The sequence below is a fragment of the Oncorhynchus mykiss genome, chromosome 12 (assembly GCF_057628025.1).
Source record: "Oncorhynchus mykiss isolate SJ-2025 chromosome 12, ASM5762802v1, whole genome shotgun sequence".
Lineage (NCBI taxonomy): Eukaryota > Metazoa > Chordata > Actinopteri > Salmoniformes > Salmonidae > Oncorhynchus > Oncorhynchus mykiss.
Window position 1 is genome coordinate 8,166,115 of NC_143033.1, and position 22,980 is coordinate 8,189,094.

A 22,980-nucleotide genomic window follows, 5' to 3' on the forward strand; every position below is an offset into this window, starting at 1 on the left:
ATGGATTCCGTTGCAAAACCTTTTGCATCTGACTAAATTAGATAAACAGTTGCAAATACGTTTCGCAACGGAAATAATTTACTTCAAAACAGAAAACATTTTCAAACTAAACTTTGGACAAATTTGCGTAGGCCTGTGTCGCCTGTCCCCATTTCATTACATTTGGTCCTGTTTGGTTGGGGGGAATACATCAACACAACTGATTCTTATAAACTTTCACAATTTCTGTAATGATGCAGCTTCTCGGTATAGTCAGTCTTTATTCAAAAAGTCATTTTACAAGGTACTTTATATCATTAATATACTAAAAACAAGATTTTTAAAAAAAAAGGTAGTTTTAAGAGTGGCCCAGTTGACCACTAAAGGCCATTGTTCAGTTTTGTGTATACACAAATGTATAATGCAAATGTATACACAAACCTTTAAAATACAGTTACAGTCCATTTGTTATTCAGCATGATGAAGTGTGTAACAGAACAAAGAGTATTTATACACACTAAACAGTACTGTTCGACAGAGATCATATTGATAAAAGGCTGATATAATGCATTACGCCAATAAAATAGCCATGGCTGAGACTCAATCCAAAGACTGCATCCTTGTGGATTGAGTTAAAGCCCAAGTCAAAATATTAAACTCATCAAAACGCCTGAGCAGGTTGGTCCTTCATAGCAAATATTGCAAATTGCCAATTCCATTCATACTTCATTTCAAATGGTTAAATGCCAAAATGGCATCCTATTCCCTATGTAGTGCACTACTTTTGACCGAAGCCCCCACAGGCCCTGGTCAAAAGTAGTGCACTAAATAGGGAGTAGAATGCCATTTGAGGCACAAGTAAATATTTAGACCATTGCCATTTTACACCAAAAGTCATAGTAATAACCATCCTGTTACAAAAATAAGCAAAAAGAAAAAGAAGAGGATGGACAGTGTTGATACTATAATAACAGAGATCTAGATCAATTCATTAAAGAATGACAAGAAGCTATTTGCATCAGTTTATGATCTGAAAAAAAAAAGCTCAGCTAAAAACCGGTCAAACTAAATCTGTCTAGAGGTTCAGCAGGGTTCTATTGGATCACTGTAAACAACTGGTTCAAGCAGGGTTCTATTGGATCCCCGTAAACAACTGGTTCAGCAGGGTTCTATTGGATCACTGTAAACAACTGGTTCAAGCAGGGTTCTATTAGATCACTGTAAACAACTGGTTCAGCAGGGTTCTATTGGATCACTGTAAACAACTGGTTCAACAGGGTTCTATTAGATCACTGTAAACAACTGGTTCAACAGGGTTCTATTGGATCACCGTAAACAACTGGTTCAGCAGGGTTCTATTGGATCCCCGTAAACAACTGGTTCAGCAGGGTTCTATTGGATCACTGTAAACAACTGGTTCAACAGGGTTCTATTAGATCACTGTAAACAACTGGTTCAACAGGGTTCTATTAGATCACTGTAAACAACTGGTTCAGCGGGGTTCTATTGGATCACTGTAAACAACTGGTTCAACAGGGTTCTATTGGATCACTGTAAACAACTGGTTCAACAGGGTTCTATTAGATCACTGTAAACAACTGGTTCAACAGGGTTCTATTAGATCACTGTAAACAACTGGTTCAGCGGGGTTCTATTGGATCACTGTAAACAACTGGTTCAACAGGGTTCTATTGGATCACTGTAAACAACTGGTTCAACAGGGTTCTATTAGATCACTGTAAACAACTGGTTCAACAGGGTTCTATTAGATCACTGTAAACAACTGGTTCAGCGGGGTTCTATTAGATCCCCGTAAACAACTGGTTCAAGCAGGGTCCTATTGGCATGTATACAATGAATCCATGTGCATAAAGAGAGTGTCAAATAACTTAAGGAATAAGGAAGGACACCATAAAATAAACTGTGGAAAACATGCCTTAATCTAGGATCCAGCATTTTGAACAGAAAATAAAGCTGAAATTCTTGTACATTTAAATATAAAATCATGATTATGACACCCTTCTGACTGCAAGTATACATTTTCACAACTGATCCAGTGAAATACAAACCAACAATAATATTAACAATATATTAAATTTAGTCCGTTTAAACAAGGCCAACCTCCAGTCAAACCGATAACTCTTGGGCCCGTATTCACAAAGTGCTGATCTAGGAACAGTATTCCCTTCTAGATAATTCCTGAATAAGATTACATGTACATGGGGTGGGACCTGATCCTAGATCAGTACTCAAACTAAGGCTTCATCAATACAGGCCAAGGTATATCGGGAGTACCCAGTAATGACGAGCAATTCTGTGATAAACAACGTTGTCTGTCACACAAAACCTTAAACATTAAATCCCCAATACAAAAGGGCTTCAGTAAGCTTTTGGGTGGAAGGGTCTTTTGCTTAGTAAGATCATGCCGGGGAGACCTCAAATGTGGTCTCAGCTTCATCAACCTCCTAAAAGCAGAGGCATGACAGGCTAGCCTGGTCACAGATCTGTTGGTGTCGTCTTAACAACGCCTATGGTCAGAAACTGACATTTACCACAGGAGTTGTAGGACCATAGGAGTTGGCAAGACAGCACAAACAAATCTAGGACCAGGCCCTGGTGTGGTGTGGTGGTGGTGGGTTCCCCCCCCACCACCACCACCACCTCATATGTTCTCGGCCTGGGGGATCTCTCGGATGCTGTCCCTGGGGTTGGGGCGTGCTGTAGCAGGTCGTCTTCTGATGCTGCGGCCGGACGCAATGAGGTCGGCGTAGCCTCTGGAGTGAGAAAAGGCGTAAGCTGAGCGGCGGGAGCGTCTTCCTCGCTGGAAGGGAGTGGATTTCTCCTCCTCTTCCTCCTCCATTTCATACTTCTTCCTGTTCCTCTGGACCTGCGGGAGAAAAAAAATGATACATTAGCATTTATAAACAAGTTTCAAAATATGGACGCGTGTGATGGGTTTCATTCAAGAGCACTTCAAACTTGGAATGTAGTTTTGCCAGATTTGTGTGTGCTCCGTTTTAATACATTGATCTCTGCTATAAAATCTCTCACAACATTGCAGTGGCTGTGAACCCATCGTATGTATCCAGGACATATCAACGTCATGTGATGCCATAAAGTTACAGATATCAACGAGTAGAGTCCTTTTTTGGATTTGTAGTAGCTAGGCCTTATGTCTCCTCCAACGGACGGCCATACGGTTTGGCCAATGGACATATCAATGACATATCATCCCAAAGACGTTACAGATTATAAATCAAGTATTTTTCTTCCTGTAGTACAGCAGGTCTTACATTGTCTCCAACGGACGGCCATATGGTTTTGTAGAGGAACTGGATACAGATGACAGGAAGCAGGGTGATCCCCACTGTCAGGATGATGGTCAGCCACAGATAGGGCTGTCTGAGCGCGTTAGAGGCCACTCCTAATACACATGGGGAAACAAAACAAAATGCTGGGTTAGAAAACATCAATAATTGCTCATTATCATCGTCAGCCATTTTGGTTGGGAGCACCAGTGTAACCAGGAGAACAGTCACCCAGATAATAACTGTGGTGATGATAGGCTTCATTGTGCAGCTGTTTCCAAGTGCCCTAGAGAAAAATGCAAGCTCAGATGATTCGTTCAGCCAACATGTAAAAGAATATTAAAATAATGCATCAGTGACTTATTTTATAGATGTCACAGCACGGGAATCCCTGGGTACCACTTTGTGTAGCCTGTTAGCGGTGCTGAAATGGTCATAAAGGCTTTCCCATCCCAACATTCTAAATTAAATGCTAACTGCAAAGTAGGCTTTTACCTGGCAGAATGTGATATCATGATGATTTGTATTCAATCCTGTGGTCTTTTGTTTTGCAAACTCTGCTAATGCTCAGGCAGGTGCGCATTTTAAAAACTTAACTGGGTAACTATACCCTCCGATATTTATTTAAGAGGTCTCCCCCTGACCTCAAAAGTGGTCTCCTGATGTGATTTAAGCATTGTTAGGGATTAGAACATCCACATTTTTGTGTTTTCATTTTTTTTTTTTTTTTTTTTAAGTGTGAGATTTTGAGAGTGAAAACCTGAAGAAGAAAAAAACTGGGGAACTCCAAACTCCATTTCTGTGGTCTTTGGTGTTATTATGGCAAATAAATGTATTGGTTAGTAAGAATTCAGAGTGGCTGGTATATTTTTTTCCTCTACCTGCCACAGTGGCTGGTAGACCATAAAGTTTTAAGGCAACGTTCCAAAACCACTCACAGGCATTTGTTTACACCTTGTTCAGTCATGTTACCTCATTAGTTTGTTAACAACCATTTTATTTATTTGTTTTTACTTTTACCCCTTTATCTCCCCAATTTCGTGGTATCCAAATTGGTAGTTACAGTCTTGTCCGCATCGCTGCAACTCCCGTACCGACTCTGGAGAGGCAAAGGTCGAGAGCCGTGCGTCCTCCGAAACACAACCCAGCCAAGCCGCACTGCCATACCAACTCTGGAGAGGCGAAGGTCGAGAGCCGTGCGTCCTCCGAAACACAACCCAGCCAAGCACAACTGCCGTACACCTGGCTTCCGTGTCAGCGTGGACTGCGCCCGGCCCGCCACAGGAGTCGTTAGAGCACGATGGGACAAGAACATCCCTGCTGGCCAAACCCCTCCCTGAACCCGGACGAAGCTGGGACAAATGAGACTCCAGGTCACGGCCGGCTGTAACAGAGCCTGGACTCGAACCAGGAGGTGCTAACAACCTGGTTACTTGCATGTATTTGTTTATGTGGATTAGCATTAGCTTTTGCCGAGGCAGCACCTATTCTTCCTGGGGTCCACAAAAAACATGACAAGTTACAAAAACACTGGTACACTGATAGAGAAGGACAGTCACAAATTTAACAATATACAAACAATAAACATTGAAAAATAATACAAACACCACAACTAAAAACAGAATGTGTGTGTTAGCGAGTGTCTGTGTGTTTCCTCACGGTCCATGAGGTAATTTTTCTGTTTTCTTGAGTAATTGGAGATGGGAGTTCCATGCGATCAGGACTATGTATAATCCTGTGGATTGAAGAGACCCCTGGTGGAATGTCTTGTGGGGTATCATTAACCAGAACCTAGTTTCTCCAAACAGTAAAATGATGTGACTAACAGAAAATACTATCGGAGATCTGTATGTAATGACGAGAAGCTTATGTTTCCGCCCTAAACAAGGGAGTCTTTGTCCCAAGATGGGTAGGCAGGCGACAAGCTTAGGTCCATAATAAACCCATATAAACGTTTTGGGCTTATTTTGTACAGATTTTGGCGAGAGTGAAACCTCTGGCTTGGCCTTTTCCTCTCTAATACTATGCATGCATACAAGGACCGGACCAGACCAGACCAGTTTGGGAACCATTTTTCAAAAGAAGCTGTTCTTTTTTGTTAGCTAGCTAACAAAAAGCAACTCAGTCCAGCTTTTAACTGACTCCTGAAAGTTGTAATAGTAGAATACACAAGGTGCAGTTTTCTAAATGAGGTAGTGCTTCAGCAGTTTTCTAAATGAGGTAGTGCATCAGCAGTTTTCTAAATGAGGTAGTGCTTCAGCAGTTTTCTAAATGAGGTAGTGCATCAGCAGTGTTCTAAATGAGGTAGTGCATCAGCAGTTTTCTAAATGAGGTAGTGCATCAGCAGTTTTCTAAATGAGGTAGTGCATCAGCAGTGTTCTAAATGAGGTAGTGCATCAGCAGTTTTCTAAATGAGGTAGTGCTTCAGCAGTTTTCTAAATGAGGTAGTGCTTCAGCAGTTTTCTAAATGAGGTAGTGCTTCAGCAGTTTTCTAAATGAGGTAGTGCTTCAGCAGTTTTCTAAATGAGGTAGTGCATCAGCAGTTTTCTAAATGAGGTAGTGCATCAGCAGTTTTCCTCATCATGTCAGTCATTGCAGACCTCAGAGAGATATTTATAACGTGTTAGAAATGTCCAGATCAACTAGCCCATGTCAGCTAACGTATTTTATCTCATTGAGTTACTCAGATATCACATGAACATACATAAGAAATTACTAAATATTGTACAACTGTAGGAAATTAGCTTTAAAACATAAGAATGATCTGTACTTCATGCCAAAATGTGTGGAATTGCAGGAAATTAGCTTTCAAATGGCAATTACTTTTTTGAATAATCTCCATCCCATGGTCAAATGGATTTACAGGAAATAAGCTTTAAACCTGCAAAATATTCTCTCCGCCAACAAGAGTTTGTGTCGTGAAGAGTGCTAGCGACCTTAGAAATAGACATGGCCCACGCAGGAGGGAGCAGCATGTTCCCCAAAGCTGATGGGGAAGAGGAAGGAAGGAAGGAAGGAAGGAAGGAAGGAAGGAAGGAAGGAAGGAAGGAAGGAAGGAAGGAAGGAAGGAAGGAAGGAAGGAAGGAAGGAAGGAAGGATCTCTTGCATGTCCTCACTCACAAACTTGACGCTCTTTAAATTTAAAAAAAAAAAAGACAATTCAGAAACCTAATATTACACAAAATACTCTTTAAATTTCGATGACAGGTTTTTCTAAATCAACATTGTATGTTTTTAATAATAAACAAACGTCTTTACAGGGTTAAATATTAGTTTCTAGAGCATGTGCTTCAAAAGCAGCTACAATTCATATAGGCCCAATATGCTATATGACAATCAATTAAAAAAATATATGCTGCTCCGAGATTTAATGTTTAAATTGGGAACACCGGTGCTACCAATTCATTTTAAAAACCTGATCATAATCAGCATCGTCATCACCCCCACCATCTGTGATAAGAGCCATATGGCCAGGGTCATGTTCATTAGGGCACAACGTTTTAAAACGTTCCGCAACGAAAAACAAGACCCAAGTGTGTAGGAAGCAAACGGAAGCCAACAGCCGAAAATGGCCCTTTCCAATAAGAAACTCCCATTTTCATTGTGAAATTCTTTCAGTTGCAAAACATTTCACTACGGTGGGCCACCGATGAATACACCGAATACACTATTAAGCAGAACTCACCGGTGAAAGTGAAGGTTGACGGGAAGATGACGTGGATTCCTGCACTGTGGATATCGAACATGATGCCGAAGTATATGGCTATACTGCAGAGGACTGCAAAGCAGTTCACAAAGGTCCAGTATGACGTCTCCAGAGAGATCTGGGAGAGGACAGAAGAGACAGGAAAATACATCACTTGTTAACAGCTATAAAATCGCCTAATCAGTCTTGGCATTCGAGGTGAACAGTTTTATTTAAAAAAAAGAACAGCACCCAATCATTCTCCAGCTACCTGCATGTTGACTGTGAAGATGAGAGAGGAAGCCATGACCACAGCCAGGGACTGGTAGTCTGACGGTGCCTCTCCGTTCTGCCCCATGGTCTGAAGGAACGCCCCGTACGGGATGAAGAAGATCACCAGAGAGGTGAAGATGCCGTGGAACAGACTGATGAAGAAATTCTTGTAGTTGAACAGCGCCCCCTGTTGACCAGGGAGGTATAACTTGGGGAACTTTCTACTCAGTTTGTCGTTCACGTCCTTCGAGGAAACAGGAAATAGAAATGACATATTAGCTCAGGGGTTCCCAAACTTCTACTGCACTCAACCCCACAACATTGACACTTGGAGAGGACCTCACTTAGAAAAATGATACTCCTTAGTCCCCCCCTTATTTTACCAGGTAAGTTGACTGAGAACACGTTCTCATTTACAGCAACGACCTGGAGAATAGTCACAGGGGAGAGGAGGGGGATGAATGAGCCAATTGTAAACTGGGGATTATTAGGTGGCACAGTTAACCCTGTGTGTTCATAATACCTCCATTTTAGGTCCCGTATTTTAATAGTGTAAGACGTTCTTAGTTGACACTAATCGGTTGTATTCTATATCCATTTGAATATTTAAAAAAAAAGTATATTGTTTGATAATCAGAATATATATTGTCTCAGAGGTCCCCATTTACATTTCAGAAGATCCTACACAGGGCTGAAGGAGACGTCAGCTTGACTTCGAAACGTCAGTCACCTGTTCTCATCTTGAAGAACAGCGGATTAAACTGAGCAAAAAATGTATCCGCTGTTCTTCAAGATGAGAACAGGTGACTGACGTTTCGAAGTCAAGTTGACGTCTCCTTCAGCCCTGTGTAGGATCTTCTGAAATGTAAATGGGGACCTCTGAGACAATATATATTCTGATTATCAAACAATATACTTAAAAAAAAATCTTCAAATGGATATAGCAAAAAATGAATCAATCTCTGCCTTTCGTTGTTAAACGCTCCAACTCCTTTCTACCTAGAATGAGTCCTTTTGGAAGTTTTCCTTGGTAAGCCTCATGATTTTTGTCATCGTTGTTGAGCAACCCTCCTTTCCTCCGTTCGCTGAAGCGTAAAGGCCGACCTTAACTCAGTATTAGCTAAACGTCGTCTCCTTCAGATCATATGACACATAGGAGTCATTGAGCGATGAAAATACAAAAAGAATTTTGATTAAAATGTTAATCATTTAAAAACATGTAAAGAACATAAATTCAAGTAGGAGAATTTAAACATATTTTTTACGCTAATATATTCATTTCAACAAGAGGTGATAACGCCAAGACAAATGTTTCGGCTGTTCAACCATTGTCCGTGTGTCCATATTTAAAGCTTACCTGATCCAATAAGCCAACCAACAGGACGGGAAGGGAGCTGTACATCACGTTGTATAAAGTAATGAACCAGTCTTCATAGGCAACCTGGAGTGGTAACAAAAAGTCATAAATGAAATAATAATCATCATTCATTCTTCTGTCACACATGTACACATTTAGGATAAATCCTCTTTACCATAGTAGATGTTACGGAAAGTTACTAAAGTAATTGGGGGTTTTTGAAGTCAGTCTCGATAAGGGGTCAATGAAAGAGACAGCGTGACTGCTACTGTCTATTATCCATCCTGCTGCCTAGTCACCGTACCTGTACATAGCTACTTCAAAGAGCCCTGCAAAATTACCTCCAGCAGGCCACAAATGTGCACGTGTCTGCTCAAACGGTCAGAAACAGACTCCATGAGGGTGGTATGAGGGCCCGAAGTCCACAGGTGGGGGTTGTGCTTACAGCCCAACACCGTGCAGGACGTTTGGCATTTGCCAGAGAACACCAAGATTGGCAAATTCGCCACTGGCGCCCTGTGCTCTTCACAGATAAAAGCGGGTTCACACTGAGCACGTGACAGAGTCTGGAGACGCCGTGGAGAACGTTCTGCTGCCTGCAACATCCTCCAGCATGACCGGTTTGGCGGTGGGTCAGTCGTAGTGTGGGGTGGCATTTCTTTGGGGGGCCGCACAGCCCTCCATGTGCTCACCAGAGGTAGCCTGACTGCCATTAGGTACCGAGATGAGATCCTCAGACCCCTTGTGAGACCATATGCTGGTGCGGTTGGCCTTGGGTTCATCCTAGTGCAAGACAATGCTAGACCTCATGTGGCTAGAGTGTGTCAGCAGTTCCTGTAAGAGGAAGGCATTGATGCTATGGACTGGCCCGCCCGTTCCCCAGACCTGAATCCAATTGAGCACATCTGGGACATCGTGTCTCGCTCCATCCACCAACGCCACGTTGCACCACAAACTGTCCAGGAGTTGGCGGATGCTTTAGTCCAGGTCTGGGAGGAGATCCCTCAGGAGACCATCCGCCACCTCATCAGGAGCATGCCCAGGCGTTGTAGGGAGGTCATACAGGCACGTGGAGGCCACACACACTACTGAGCCTCATTTTGACTTGTTTTAAGGACATTACATCAAAGTTGGATCAGCCTGTAGTGTGGTTTTCCACTTTAATTTTGAGTGTGACTCCAAATCCAGACCTCCATGGGTTGATACATTTGATTTCCATTGATGATTTTTGTGTGATTTTGTTGTCAGCACATTCAACTATGTAAAGAAAAAAGTATTTAATAAGAATATTTCATTCATTCAGATCTAGGATGTGTTATTTTTATTTTTATTTATTTTATTTTACCTTTATTTAACCAGGCAAGTCAGTTAAGAACAAATTCTTATTTTCAATGACGGCCTGGGAACAGTGGGCAGAACGACAGATTTGTACCTTGTCAGCTCGGGGGTTTGAACTCGCAACCTTCCGGTTACTAGTCCAACGCTCTAACCACTAGGCTACCCTGCCGTTCCCTTTATTTTTTTGAGCAGTGTATAATGAATGAGCTGGTTGCTAAGCTAAATCAGGTTAGTTACAACTGGGGTTGGTGTGAAAACCTCCAGGAGGGTAGATCGCCAGGAACAGGGTTTGGCAGTCCTGATATAGTAAATAAGTTGCCGTTCGGTACACACCCTACCTCTAGAACATTCCCTCACCTGAGCTGAGAACCCGCTGAAGAAGGAGTACCAGAAGTGGACCAGGGTGAAGGCAAAGTTCTTGAAGAAGAAGAAGCGGAGGAACTTGCACATGCGGATGTAGGACCAGCGACCGTGGACCAGCAGGAGACGCTCCAGGTACCGGAACTGAGCGAAGGCATAGTCACTGGACATCACCGCCTGCATGCCCTCCTGTCCAGATATACCCACACCGATGTCTGCAGCTGGAGAGAGAGAGGTGGTGGGGGGGGGGGGGGGACAAAAACAGAGAATATGATATACCCACACCGATGTCTGCAGCTGGGGGGGGGGGGGGGGCGACGACAAAAACAGAGAATATGATATACCCACACCGATGTCTGCAGCTGGAGAGAGAGAAAATCATTACAACTATTATTATTACTGTTAGTCCCACCATTGTTATGTACTTGGACAATGTAAGTGATTTAACTTGCCCATGTCAATAAAGTCTATTGAATTTAAATGTAATTGAATGAGAGACAGGGAGAAGTACAGATGGAGCGAGACAGGGAGAAGTACAGATGGAGCGAGACAGGGAGAAGTACAGATGGAGCGAGACAGGGAGAAGTAAAGATGGAGCGAGACAGGGAGAAGTACAGATGGAGCGAGACAGGGAGAAGTACAGATGGAGCGAGACAGGGAGAAGTACAGATGGAGCGAGACAGGGAGAAGTATAGATGGAGCGAGACAGGGAGAAGTATAGATGGAGCGAGACAGGGAGAAGTACAGATGGAGCGAGACAGGGAGAAGTACAGATGGAGCGAGACAGGGAGAAGTATAGATGGAGCGAGACAGGGAGAAGTACAGATGGAGCGAGACGGGGAGAAGTATAGATGGAGCGAGACAGGGAGAAGTACAGATGGAGCAAGACAGGGAGAAGTATAGATGGAGCGAGACAGGGAGAAGTATAGATGGAGCGAGACAGGGAGAAGTACAGATGGAGCGAGACGGGGAGAAGTATAGATGGAGCGAGACAGGGAGAAGTACAGATGGAGCGAGACAGGGAGAAGTACAGATGGAGCGAGACAGGGAGAAGTACAGATGGAGCGAGACAGGCAGAAGTATAGATGGAGCGAGACAGGGAGAAGTATAGATGGAGCGAGACAGGGAGAAGTATAGATGGAGCGAGACAGGGAGAAGTATAGATGGAGCGAGACAGGGAGAAGTAGATGGAGCGAGACAGGGAGAAGTACAGATGGAGCGAGACAGGCAGAAGTATAGATGGAGCGAGACAGGGAGAAGTACAGATGGAGCGAGACAGGGAGAAGTACAGATGGAGCGAGACAGGGAGAAGTACAGATGGAGCGAGACGGGGAGAAGTACAGATGGAGCGAGACAGGGAGAAGTATAGATGGAGCGAGACAGGGAGAAGTACAGATGGAGCTACAGTGCCTTGCGAAAGTATTCGGCCCCCTTGAACTTTGCGACCTTTTGCCACATTTCAGGCTTCAAACATAAAGATATAAAACTGTATTTTTTTGTGAAGAATCAACAACAAGTGGGACACAATCATGAAGTGGAACGACATTTATTGGATATTTCAAACTTTTTTAACAAATCAAAAACTGAAAAATTGGGCGTGCAAAATTATTCAGCCCCTTTACTTTCAGTGCAGCAAACTCTCTCCAGAAGTTCAGTGAGGATCTCTGAATGATCCAATGTTGACCTAAATGACTAATGATGATAAATACAATCCACCTGTGTGTAATCAAGTCTCCGTATAAATGCACCTGCACTGTGATAGTCTCAGAGGTCCGTTAAAAGCAGAGAGCATCATGAAGAACAAGGAACACACCAGGCAGGTCCGAGATACTGTTGTGAAGAAGTTTAAAGCCGGATTTGGATACAAAAAGATTTCCCAAGCTTTAAACATCCCAAGGAGCACTGTGCAAGCGATAATATTGAAATGGAAGGAGTATCAGACCACTGCAAATCTACCAAGACCTGGCCATCCCTCTAAACTGTCAGCTCATACAAGGAGAAGACTGATCAGAGATGCAGCCAAGAGGCCCATGATCACTCTGGATGAACTGCAGAGATCTACAGCTGAGGTGGGAGACTCTGTCCATAGGACAACAATCAGTCGTATATTGCACAAATCTGCCCTTTATGGAAGTGGCAAGAAGAAAGCCATTTCTTAAAGATATCCATAAAAAGTGTTGTTTAAAGTTTGCCACAAGCCACCTGGGAGACACACCAAACATGTGGAAGAAGGTGCTCTGGTCAGATGAAACCAAAATTGAACTTTTTGGCAACAATGCAAAACGTTATGTTTGGCGTAAAAGCAACACAGCTGAACACACCATCCCCACTGTCAAACATGGTGGTGGCAGCATCATGGTTTGGGCCTGCTTTTCTTCAGCAGGGACAGGGAAGATGGTTAAAATTGATGGGAAGATGGATGGAGCCAAATATAGGACCATTCTGGAAGAAAACCTGATGGAGTCTGCAAAAGACCTGAGACTAGGACGAAGATTTGTCTTCCAACAAGACAATGATCCAAAACATAAAGCAAAATCTACAATGGAATGGTTCAAAAATAAACATATCCAGGTGTTAGAATGGCCAAGTCAAAGTCCAGACCTGAATCCAATCGAGAATCTGTGGAAAGAACTGAAAACTGCTGTTCACAAATGCTCTCCATCCAACCTCACTGAGCTTGAGCTGTTTTGCAAGGAGGAATGGGAAAAAATGTCAGTCTCTCGATGTGCAAAACTGATAGACATACCCCAAGCGACTTACAGCTGTAATCGCAGCAAAAGGTGGCGCTACAAAGTATTAACTTAAGGGGGCTGAATAATTTTGCACGTCCAATTTTTCAGTTTTTGATTTGTTAAAAAAGTTTGAAATATCCAATAAATGTCGTTCCACTTCATGATTGTGTCCCACTTGTTGTTGATTCTTCACAAAAAAAATACAGTTTTATATCTTTATGTTTGAAGCCTGAAATGTGGCAAAAGGTCGCAAAGTTCAAGGGGGACGAATACTTTCGCAAGGCACTGTATATGGGGAGAAAGAAGTAATCAGTAATGGTGTACTGTAGGGGATCCTTTTGAGCAGGGCGAGGCGCAGAATCGATATCAAACAATCTTGATCTCAAACACATCACATTAGTATACATTTAGTTTGAAGTAAACGGGGTCAAGAGTATAACAGCTATCAAGATTAATTTAATACATTTCTAACCCTATGGTAATTAACCTGTGTGGTGAAAATATAATTCATCTTTAAAGCTATAATCTTTAGTTGCTACATCAAATTAATGATATCCTGTATATCCATTGATTCCTGAAGAATATAAACGTATTAATGCTTCATGAGCTTAGTTCAACTGTCGTACCCCATCAGAACCCAGAAAAGAAGCTTGTTTTACTCCAATATTTTTTTAAACAATGTAAACAAACACAGTATAGCCGCATAGCATGGTTAAAACTATCATTTTTATATAATGGACGGTCAGTTATTGCATCCAGAGCGGTCTATGAATTGTAAAAAAACAGCCACTTATTTTTTCAATTAAAGATTCTAGCTTTAACAATGACTAATAAATAATGAATAACCTAAAGAGTAAATGAAATGAATCTCCTCCCGTACTCTTGATCATGTTGACGTCGTTGGCTCCGTCTCCGATGGACAGCGTGACAGCCTTCTTATACTTCTTCACCAGGCTGACCACGTTGGCCTTTTGTTTTGGCGTGACCCGGCAGCAGATGACCGCCTCGCACTCGCACGCCATGTTCACAAAGTCCACCTGACGAGTCTCCTTCTCCCAGTCGTCGATTGGCTGAGCGGCATCCTGGGGCGTGGCGGCGGCGGCAGGTCTCTTACCGAGACGCTTCAGTCGAAGACGACGACGCTTCTTTTTCTTCTCGTATAAGATCTCGTTCTGCAGACAGACAGACAGACAGACAGACAGACAGACAGGCAGGCAGGCAGGCAGACAGGCAGGCAGACACGGAGAGAGACAGACGGAGACAGACAAACACGGAGAGACAGACAGGGAGAGACAGACAGACACGGAGAGAGACAGACGGAGACAGACAAACACGGAGAGACAGACAGGGAGAGACAGACAGACACGGAGAGAGACAGAGATAAATAAATGTTTACTCTTCATTTGTTATTCTTTATTTCACTTTTGTTTATTATCTATTTCACTTGCTTAGGCAATTTTTGCACGTTAATTGATTCATAACCTCACTGTGTGAATTTAATGCATTTGATTGTTAGTGTCTATTAATTCCCCATTACATATAGCACCAGTAGTACATGTACCTTTAATTATCATAATTTTGAAACTTCAATGTTATTTTGGTTACAGTCATTTATGTTAATACATTTAATAGTATTATTATTACAGTCTTTTACCATTCTCATTGTCAGAGTGGACATGTTGTTTACAGAGCACACAACTGTTGGTATAATTTCATTATTCCAATATGTTTTCATTAATTGAATTCACTTAGTCTATTTTATGAGAATTTGCAAGATTCTTATTTGCATAAAATAGACGGAGACCAGTCTTATCAAAATGAGATAATAGTATTTATTCTCGGAGCGCGCTGCCATGTAACCACCAACAACAGTTTATATACAATAACGTCATTGGTTCTAGAATGAATCTCCTCCTCCTCGACCAAGACAAAGCAGGTTTAAAAAGTTCATTCCAACCTACTAGCGCACACACATGACACACAATAGAACTGAATTAACTCTTGACCCCTCACCATTATGCATCACCACTTAGCTGACAGTTCCAGCTAATGGAAAACCTAAGAAAACACGCAATGTCTTTATCTGAACATTCCAGTGCTAAGTTGAGTCGGTTCAACCATAGGTTAATTACACTTCCAATCTTCTCCAACCTGGCTGGAATGGTATTTATTTTATTTAATTACCCTCTGTTTCAGGCTCCACAATCCCTCACTTATGAATTCATATTGTTAATCAGATATAATAAAACAGAGTATAAGTTTAATGAGTTATATTTCCATATGTAGATATTGTTTAGTCATTATTCATAAAATTCCTAACAACAACCAATGCAACACTAGTTTCAGGCTCCACAATCCCTCCCTTATGAATTAATATTATTAATCAGATATAATAAAACAGAGTATAAGTTTAATGAGTTATATTTCAATATGTAGATATTGTTTAGTCATTATTCATAAAATTCCTAACAACAACCAATGCAACACTAGTTTCAGGCTCCACAATCCCTCCCTTATGAATTAATATTATTAATCAGATATAATAAAACAGAGTATAAGTTTAATGAGTTATATTTCAATATGTAGATATTGTTTAGTCATTATTCATAAAATTCCTAACAACAACCAATGCAACACTAGTGAAAAACAGGTTTTTGTCGATTTATTCATCGTCTTGTTTTTGAGTGCTCTAGTCAAGGTGGAGTAAGGATGCACACCCGATTACGCATAGAAGTAGTACTAGGTTACCAGGCATGCAAAATGAAAGTGTTGTACGAGTTTAAGTGGTCTATGGTTATGTAAATTACATTTTGCCTCTGCCTGTTCTGAAGTCTTTATAAAGGATTACATAAGAGCATGTGACAATAATTAATAAGTCATTTGATTTGATTAGGATCTCTTTATGTCCTCATTTGGACTAAATCTTCCAAGAGTCCTTAAACATTCAAATACAATGTATAATATGATCACATTTTCACATATAACACACTGTTACAAACAGACATAATACACTGACATAGTAATACAATACAATACATAATACAATGACCAGATAAATACTCTCTAACAGTCTAAAAAGACAGATTGATTCTTCCTATTAGTGTGCCCATTTTGGGAATCTGAGAGTATTTCTGATTGTCTTAACTCACCTCCACGAATGAGCTTCTCAAAGTCGTTTTGTTTTCTTCACCTCAACACACCAAACAAATAAAGTTTGTTTTCACATTAATTGAGAAAGATAATAGATCCACAATGTATTTGAAAAAATTTAAATCTTTCCAGCTCTCACCCATTTGGGAAAAATATCATGCTCTGATCCAGTGGAAACGTCATAAAATAGGACTAACTGATTACCACTATCACCCCCCGGAACAGCCTCCAGCTGTGTCTGTCTGGAGCACACTGACATGGGAAACTCAGAGGGCGCAGAATATTTTATACAAAAGTGTGAGCTTCTGGTGATAGTTGATACAATATTTCAAGTTCTTTGCAGACAGGTCATGCATCGCCAATGTGATTTATAGGATATTAATGTTTGATCGGGATATGTTCTACCTGCAGGCTGCAATGTTTTTATTTGTTGGCTTTATGTAGCCTACTTCTCCAGTCGGTAATAGAAGTTACTGTTAGATTATTTATTAATATTTAGTTATTATTTGTTGTATTTTCATTCAGATAGAATTTTGATTACCCACATGACAATGATTTTGAGATACGACGTTATTATAAATTAAATTAAACCGTTCCACGAAAATGTGCATATGAAAAGCATAACTGGCATGCAGATCGGTAGAAATGGTAACAAACTGGCATTCCACATGAAAAAAAAAAAGAGTTGCCGACCACTCGTGTAACCTAATTACCGGCACCTTCAACAGCATAACAGAAGGCCAGCGGGAGAAGAGGATGTTCGGGTCAATTAGTGTTTTTTTCTTCTTGATCTCTGGCTCCCTCTTGAATCACGTGTCTTATTTAATGAAACAGTGCGCTTAACCTGTTAGAGCTCTAGGGGCGCTATTTCATTTTTGGATAAAAAAACGTTCCCGTTTTAAGCGCGATATTTTGTCACGAAAAGATGCTCGACTATGCATATTCTTGAAAGTTTTGGAAAGAAAACACTCTGAAGTTTCAGAATCTGCAAAGATTTTGTCTGTAAGTGCCCCAGAACTCATTCTACAGGCGAAACCAAGATGATGCATCAACCAGGAATTAGCAGAATTTCTGAAGCTCTGTTTTCCATTGTCTCCTTATATGGCTGTGATTGCGCAAGGAATGAGCCTACACTTTCTGTCGTTCGCCCAAGGTCTTAGCAGCATTGTGACGTATTTGTAGGCATATCATTGGAAGATTGACCATAAGAGACTACATTTTCCAAGTGTCCGCCTGGTGTCCTGTGTCGAATTCGGTGCGCAATTGCCAGCTGCTTCTACTTTACCATTTGATTCAGGGGAGAAAGCATGTGTCCAAGAACGATGTATCAATGAAGAGATATGTGAAAAACACCTTGATGATTGATTCTAAACAACGTTTGCCATGTTTTCAGTCGATATTATGGAGTTAATTTGGAAAAAAGTTCGCGTTTTGAGGACTGAATTTTCGGATTTTTTTTGGTAGCCAAATGTGATGTATAAAACGGAGCTATTTCTAATACACAAGGAATCTTTTTGGAAAAACTGAGCATCTGCTATCTAACTGAGAGTATCCTCATTGAAAACATCAGAAGTTCTTCAAAGGTAAATGATTTTATTTGAAGGCTTTTATGTTTTTGTTAATGTTGCGTGCTGGATGCTAACGCTAATGCTAACGCTAAATGCTAACGCTAGCTAGCTACTTTTACACAAATGATTGTTTTCCTATGGTTGAGAAGCATATTTTGAAAATCTGAGATGACAGTGTTGTTTACAAAAGGCTAAGCTTGAGAGATGGCATATTTATTTCATTTCATTTGCGATTTTCATAAATAGTTAACGTTGTGTTATGCTAATGAGCTTGCTGATAGATTTACACAATCCTGGATACAGGGGTTTTTTCATAGCTAAACGTGACGCAGAAAACGGAGCGATTTGTCCTAAACAAATAATCTTTCAGGAAAAACTGAACATTTGCTATCTGAGAGTCTCCTCATTGAAAACATCTGAAGTTCTTCAAAGGTAAATGATTTTATTTGAATGCTTTTCTGTTTTTTTGTGTAAATGTTGCCAGCTGTATGCTAATGCTAAATGCTACGTTAGCCATCAATACTGTTACACAAATGCTTGTTTTGCAATGGTTGAGAAGCATATTTTGAAAATCTGAGATGACAGTGTTGTTAACAAAAGGCTAAGCTTGAGAGCTAGCATATTTATTTCATTTCATTTGCGATTTTCATGAATAGTTAACGTTGCGTTATGGTAATGAGCTTGAGTCTGTATTCACGATCCCGGATCCGGGATGGGGAGATCAGAAAGGTTAAAGCATCAGACACGCTCAATGCATTTAGTTGATTTTATTCCAACACATATGGTGTGTCTATTTACGGAAAAATACACGACTTTCGGTCGACCAAGTTGGAGACCAACTACGACGTAGTAGGCTACTACACTCACCAGCCAGCCTCCAGTGATGATCAGGGCGTTCCTGCCAGGCTCAGGGAAGAAAGGATCCGGTACCTTCTTCCTGGTCCGACCGAACGCAGGCGGCTGATCCCTTCGGTTTGCCTGTCTGATCCGCAGCTTCTTACTGGTCACAAAACACAGAATGATTTAAATGTAGGGGGTTAAAAATAACACACTGTATATTAACAAGATGTATATTTGATCCCAGAGGATGTAAGTATTATTGAAAATCAAACCTACTTGACGTCCTCTCCATAGTGGATCTGCATATCATCGGTAAGCAGCTTACAGGAATAGCCAATGTTCTCAGCCGTTTCTGCAAGTAGGAAATGGTAAAGCCTCCATGTTTCTTTCCATCCCAGCCATCAATACACATTTAATCCATCAAGCTGCAGACTCCGTGAAGTAGCAGCTCAAGAAGGTTTGATCTCAATACTTAATGTCAACAGTAAAACATTGTTGGGAGGTAAACATGACACCCTATAGTACATTACTATGAGCCCTGGCCACTATATAGAGAACCCCAGTGTCTGGTTGAATAGAGATGAACATTCCAGAGGCTCTCCCCACCACAGAGACGGGCCGCCCCTGAGACTATACCTTTCTTATCTCCAGTCAGGACCCAGATCTTGATGTCAGCCTTTGCCAGCTTGGCGATGGTCTCAGGAACCCCGTCCTGCAGCTTGTCCTCGATGGCAGTCGCGCCGATCATCTGCCGATTAGGACAAAACAAAGCAAACATGTCTCCTTTAAGAGTAGAAGGAAGAAGCAACTTTTGGGCGAGGCAAAGCTCTGAACAGCGTGTATGTAAACATTAACTAAAGAAACTTGTAGAACATATTCGTAAAGTATTCAGACTCCTCCCACATTTTATCACATTATTCTAAAATATATTTAACAAATAAAAAACTCACTCTAGACACAATACCCCATAACGACAAAGCAAAAACAGGCTTCGATTTTTCTGCTAATTTATTAAAAATAAAAAAAAAACTGAGGATTCAGACCCTTTGCTATGAGACTCAAAAATGAGCTCAGGTGCATCCGGTTTCCGTTGATCATCCTTGAGATGTTTCTACAACTTGATTGGAGTCCACCTGTGGTCAATTCAATTGATTGGACATGATTTGGAAAGGCACACACCTGTCTATATAAGATCCCACAGTTGACAGTGCATGACTGAGCAGAAACCAAGCCATGAGGTTGAAGGAATTGTCCGTAGAGCGCCGAGACACAGATCTGGGGAAGGGTACCAAAACAATTCTGCAGCATTGACGGTCCCCAAGAACACAGTGGCATCCATCATTCTTAAATGGAAGATGATTGGAAACACCAAGACTCTTCCTGGAGCTGGCCGCCCAGCCAAACTGAGCAATCGGGAGAGAAGGTCCTTGATCAGGGAGGTGAAGGGGATGTTTTTCAGGGACTGGGAGACTAGTCAGGATCAAGGGAAAGATGAACGGATAAAAGAACAGAGAGATCCTTGATCCAGAGCGCTCAGAACCTCAGACTGGGGCAAAGGTTCACCTTCCAACAGGACAACGACCCTAAGCACACAGCCAAGACAGTCTCCGAATGTCCTCGAGTGGCCCTGCCAGAGCACGATCGAACATCTCTGGAGAGACCTGAAAATAGCTGTACATCGACACTCCCAAACCAATCTAACAGAGCTTGATAGGATCTTCAGAGAAGAAATGGGAGAAACTCCACAGATACAGGTGTGCCAAGCTTGTAGCGTCATATCCAAGAAGACTCAAGGCTGTAATCACTGCCCAAGGTGCTTCAACAAAGTACTGAGTAAAGGGTCTAAGAATACTTATGTAAATATCAGTTCTTTTATTCTGAATGAATTTGTAATTTTGGGGTACTGGGTGTAGATTGATTTAAGGGGGATAAAACAAATTAATACATTTTAGAATAAGGCTGTAATGTAACAAAATGTGGAAAAAGTCAAGAATTACTAATACTTTCTGAATGCACTGTATTCTACTGCCCTAAACGATATTACATAGATTTCGGTGAATCAGTCCTTTCACTTCTTCAGGATTGGTGGGTCCCTTGCAGGACGGTTGAGCTAATGTAGGCTAATATGATTAGCATGAGGTTTTAAGTAACAAGAACATTTCTCAGGACATATCTGATACAGGCAGAAAGCTTAAATTCGTGTTAATCTAACTGCACTGTCCAATTTACAGTAGCTATTACAGTGAAATAATACTATGCTATTGTTTGAGGAGAGTGAACAGTTATGAACATGAAAAGTTATTAATCAACAAATTAGGCATATTTGGGCAGTCTTGATACAATATTTTGAACAGAAATGCAACGGTTCATTGGTTCAGACTAAAACTTTGCACGTATACTGCTGCCATCTAGTGGCCAATATCTAAATTGCACCTGGGATGGAATAATACATTATGGCTTTTCTCTGGCATTTCAAAATTGGTCAAAAAAAATATTGTTTTATCTTTGTGTTATCTTTTACCAGATCTAATGTGTTATATTCTCCTACATTCCTTTCAGATTTCTACAAACTTCAACTACAAACTCGTTGGGAAAAAAAGGGACGATCCTCGAGGTTAAATAGGTCCTAGATTTAACTGTCAATTTTGTTTAGCATGTTCTCATTATGTGGGATGAGCGTCCTACCATGAGGTTGCTCTCAATCTGTTCATACACTCGATCTAGAGCAGCCTCCCTGTTGCCCATAGCAACACTGGCAGCCTTGTGCTTCTTAGCCCAGGCGTCAAACTCCTGCTTACTGATATCCTTGTAGCACAGACACAAGGTCCGGAGAGTCTCGTTGGCAAAGATCTACAACGGAAGAGAAGGTTTTGGTTTATTTGAACATCGTGGAATTACTGGAATGAGAAACAATGAATAAACAGGGGGATATTTTCACCATTCTGGAACTGCTGGAGCAAAGATTCATTCAATAAGTGACCAACCAAAAAGAGAAAGTCCAGAATGTCCTAGCTCAAAATACAACCAAACACATGCTTCATAGCCTGGCCCCTACTACTCTACATAGGCTGGATGTAAAGGATGGTTTTCAGTCTATCAAAAGACACCAGTGACTTACGTCTAGAGCAGTCTGGGTCACTTCCTTGTGTTTGGAGTTAGGAGAGAGACGTTCGTAGATGACCGTGTCTGCTCCTTTGCAGTACAAACGGATCCGACCGTCAGGGAACCTCACTGTCAGAGAGAGAGAGAGGAGACTGCATGTTAGGGAGATGGTCACAGTGAAAAGGCTTGTATTACAAAATTTCAGAAGCTTTGTCAAAGTTCTCATAAATCCAGGCCGGTTAGAAGATTTCCAAATCATCAAGGAGCAGGGAGGGAATTCTCCAACTCGGAATTCCAATAAACCTCAGAACTTTGCGGAAATTTCCAGAACTTTTACAACCCTAGAGGGGGACACCATGATCACCGTCTTAAAATATTCACTCACGGATGATGGACATGCGTTTGCGGTCGCTGTTAAAGTCAAGCAGGGCCAGCACCTCGTAGGTCATCTCCTGGTCCATCTCGCTGATGGTGATGGTGTCCTGGGTACGGGACAGGAACACAAAACCGAAGTTCCTGGCGGCCGTCACCAGAGCCCCCTCGTCAGGAGAGGCTGCCTGGTACACCAACTCATCTGAGGATTGAGGACAACAGACACATCAAGACATACAAACTCTGTGGCCAGAGGTTATGTCACACCTTTATTATAGAATAGTCATCGGTGTCCATGGTACTCTAAACTAAAACTATCTGGACTGGTTTCCCAGACAAAGAAGGATTTTCCAAAGAAGATTCTCCATCAAGTTCAGGACCAGGCTTTTTCTTTTCGGTATCCAGGAAAACAGCCCATTATGTAGAAGAATTGGTTTCTGAATGTTGACCTCTAGCATTACTACAATGCAGGTTGCTCACCCCGTCTCTGTTCTGTATGTGCTAACTAGAGGACTTCAAACGCCAAATGCGCTTGTAAGACCATTAAAAGTGGGTCTCCATGGTACTCTGAATACACATCCACTCTGGGGCCAGATCTCCATGGTACTCTGAATACACATCCACTCTGGGGCCAGATCTCCATGGTACTCTGAATACACATCCACTCTGGGGCCAGATCTCCATGGTACTCTGAATACACATCCACTCTGGGGACAGATCTCCAAGGTACTCTGAATACACATCCACTCTGGGGCCAGATCTCCATGGTACTCTGAATACACATCCACTCTGGGGCCAGATCTCCAAGGTACTCTGAATACACATCCACTCTGGGGCCAGATCTCCAAGGTACTCTGAATACACATCCACTCTGGGGCCAGATCTCCATGGTACTCTGAATACACATCCACTCTGG

General features: G+C 41.7%; 1 protein-coding gene across 2 annotated transcripts in view; it reads right to left on the reverse strand.

The window, feature by feature from the left end:
* Window positions 1–249: 249 nt before the first annotated feature.
* The window catches only part of atp8b1 (ATPase phospholipid transporting 8B1), a 74,063-nt gene continuing 51,332 nt past the window's right edge, over window positions 250–22,980 (reverse strand). For both annotated transcript variants that reach the window (XM_090191618.1, XM_090191619.1), the window contains exons 16-28: window positions 22,078–22,266; window positions 21,709–21,821; window positions 21,276–21,440; window positions 19,227–19,338; window positions 18,867–18,942; window positions 18,618–18,750; window positions 13,913–14,204; window positions 10,298–10,521; window positions 8,603–8,686; window positions 7,244–7,489; window positions 6,973–7,111; window positions 3,273–3,403; window positions 250–2,866 (exon numbers count right to left, since the gene is read on the reverse strand). In XM_090191618.1, the coding sequence (XP_090047744.1) occupies window positions 2,642–2,866; window positions 3,273–3,403; window positions 6,973–7,111; window positions 7,244–7,489; window positions 8,603–8,686; window positions 10,298–10,521; window positions 13,913–14,204; window positions 18,618–18,750; window positions 18,867–18,942; window positions 19,227–19,338; window positions 21,276–21,440; window positions 21,709–21,821; window positions 22,078–22,266 (2,129 nt within the window). In that variant the 3' untranslated portion in view covers window positions 250–2,641. The remainder of the gene's footprint in view (window positions 2,867–3,272; window positions 3,404–6,972; window positions 7,112–7,243; window positions 7,490–8,602; window positions 8,687–10,297; window positions 10,522–13,912; window positions 14,205–18,617; window positions 18,751–18,866; window positions 18,943–19,226; window positions 19,339–21,275; window positions 21,441–21,708; window positions 21,822–22,077; window positions 22,267–22,980) is intronic.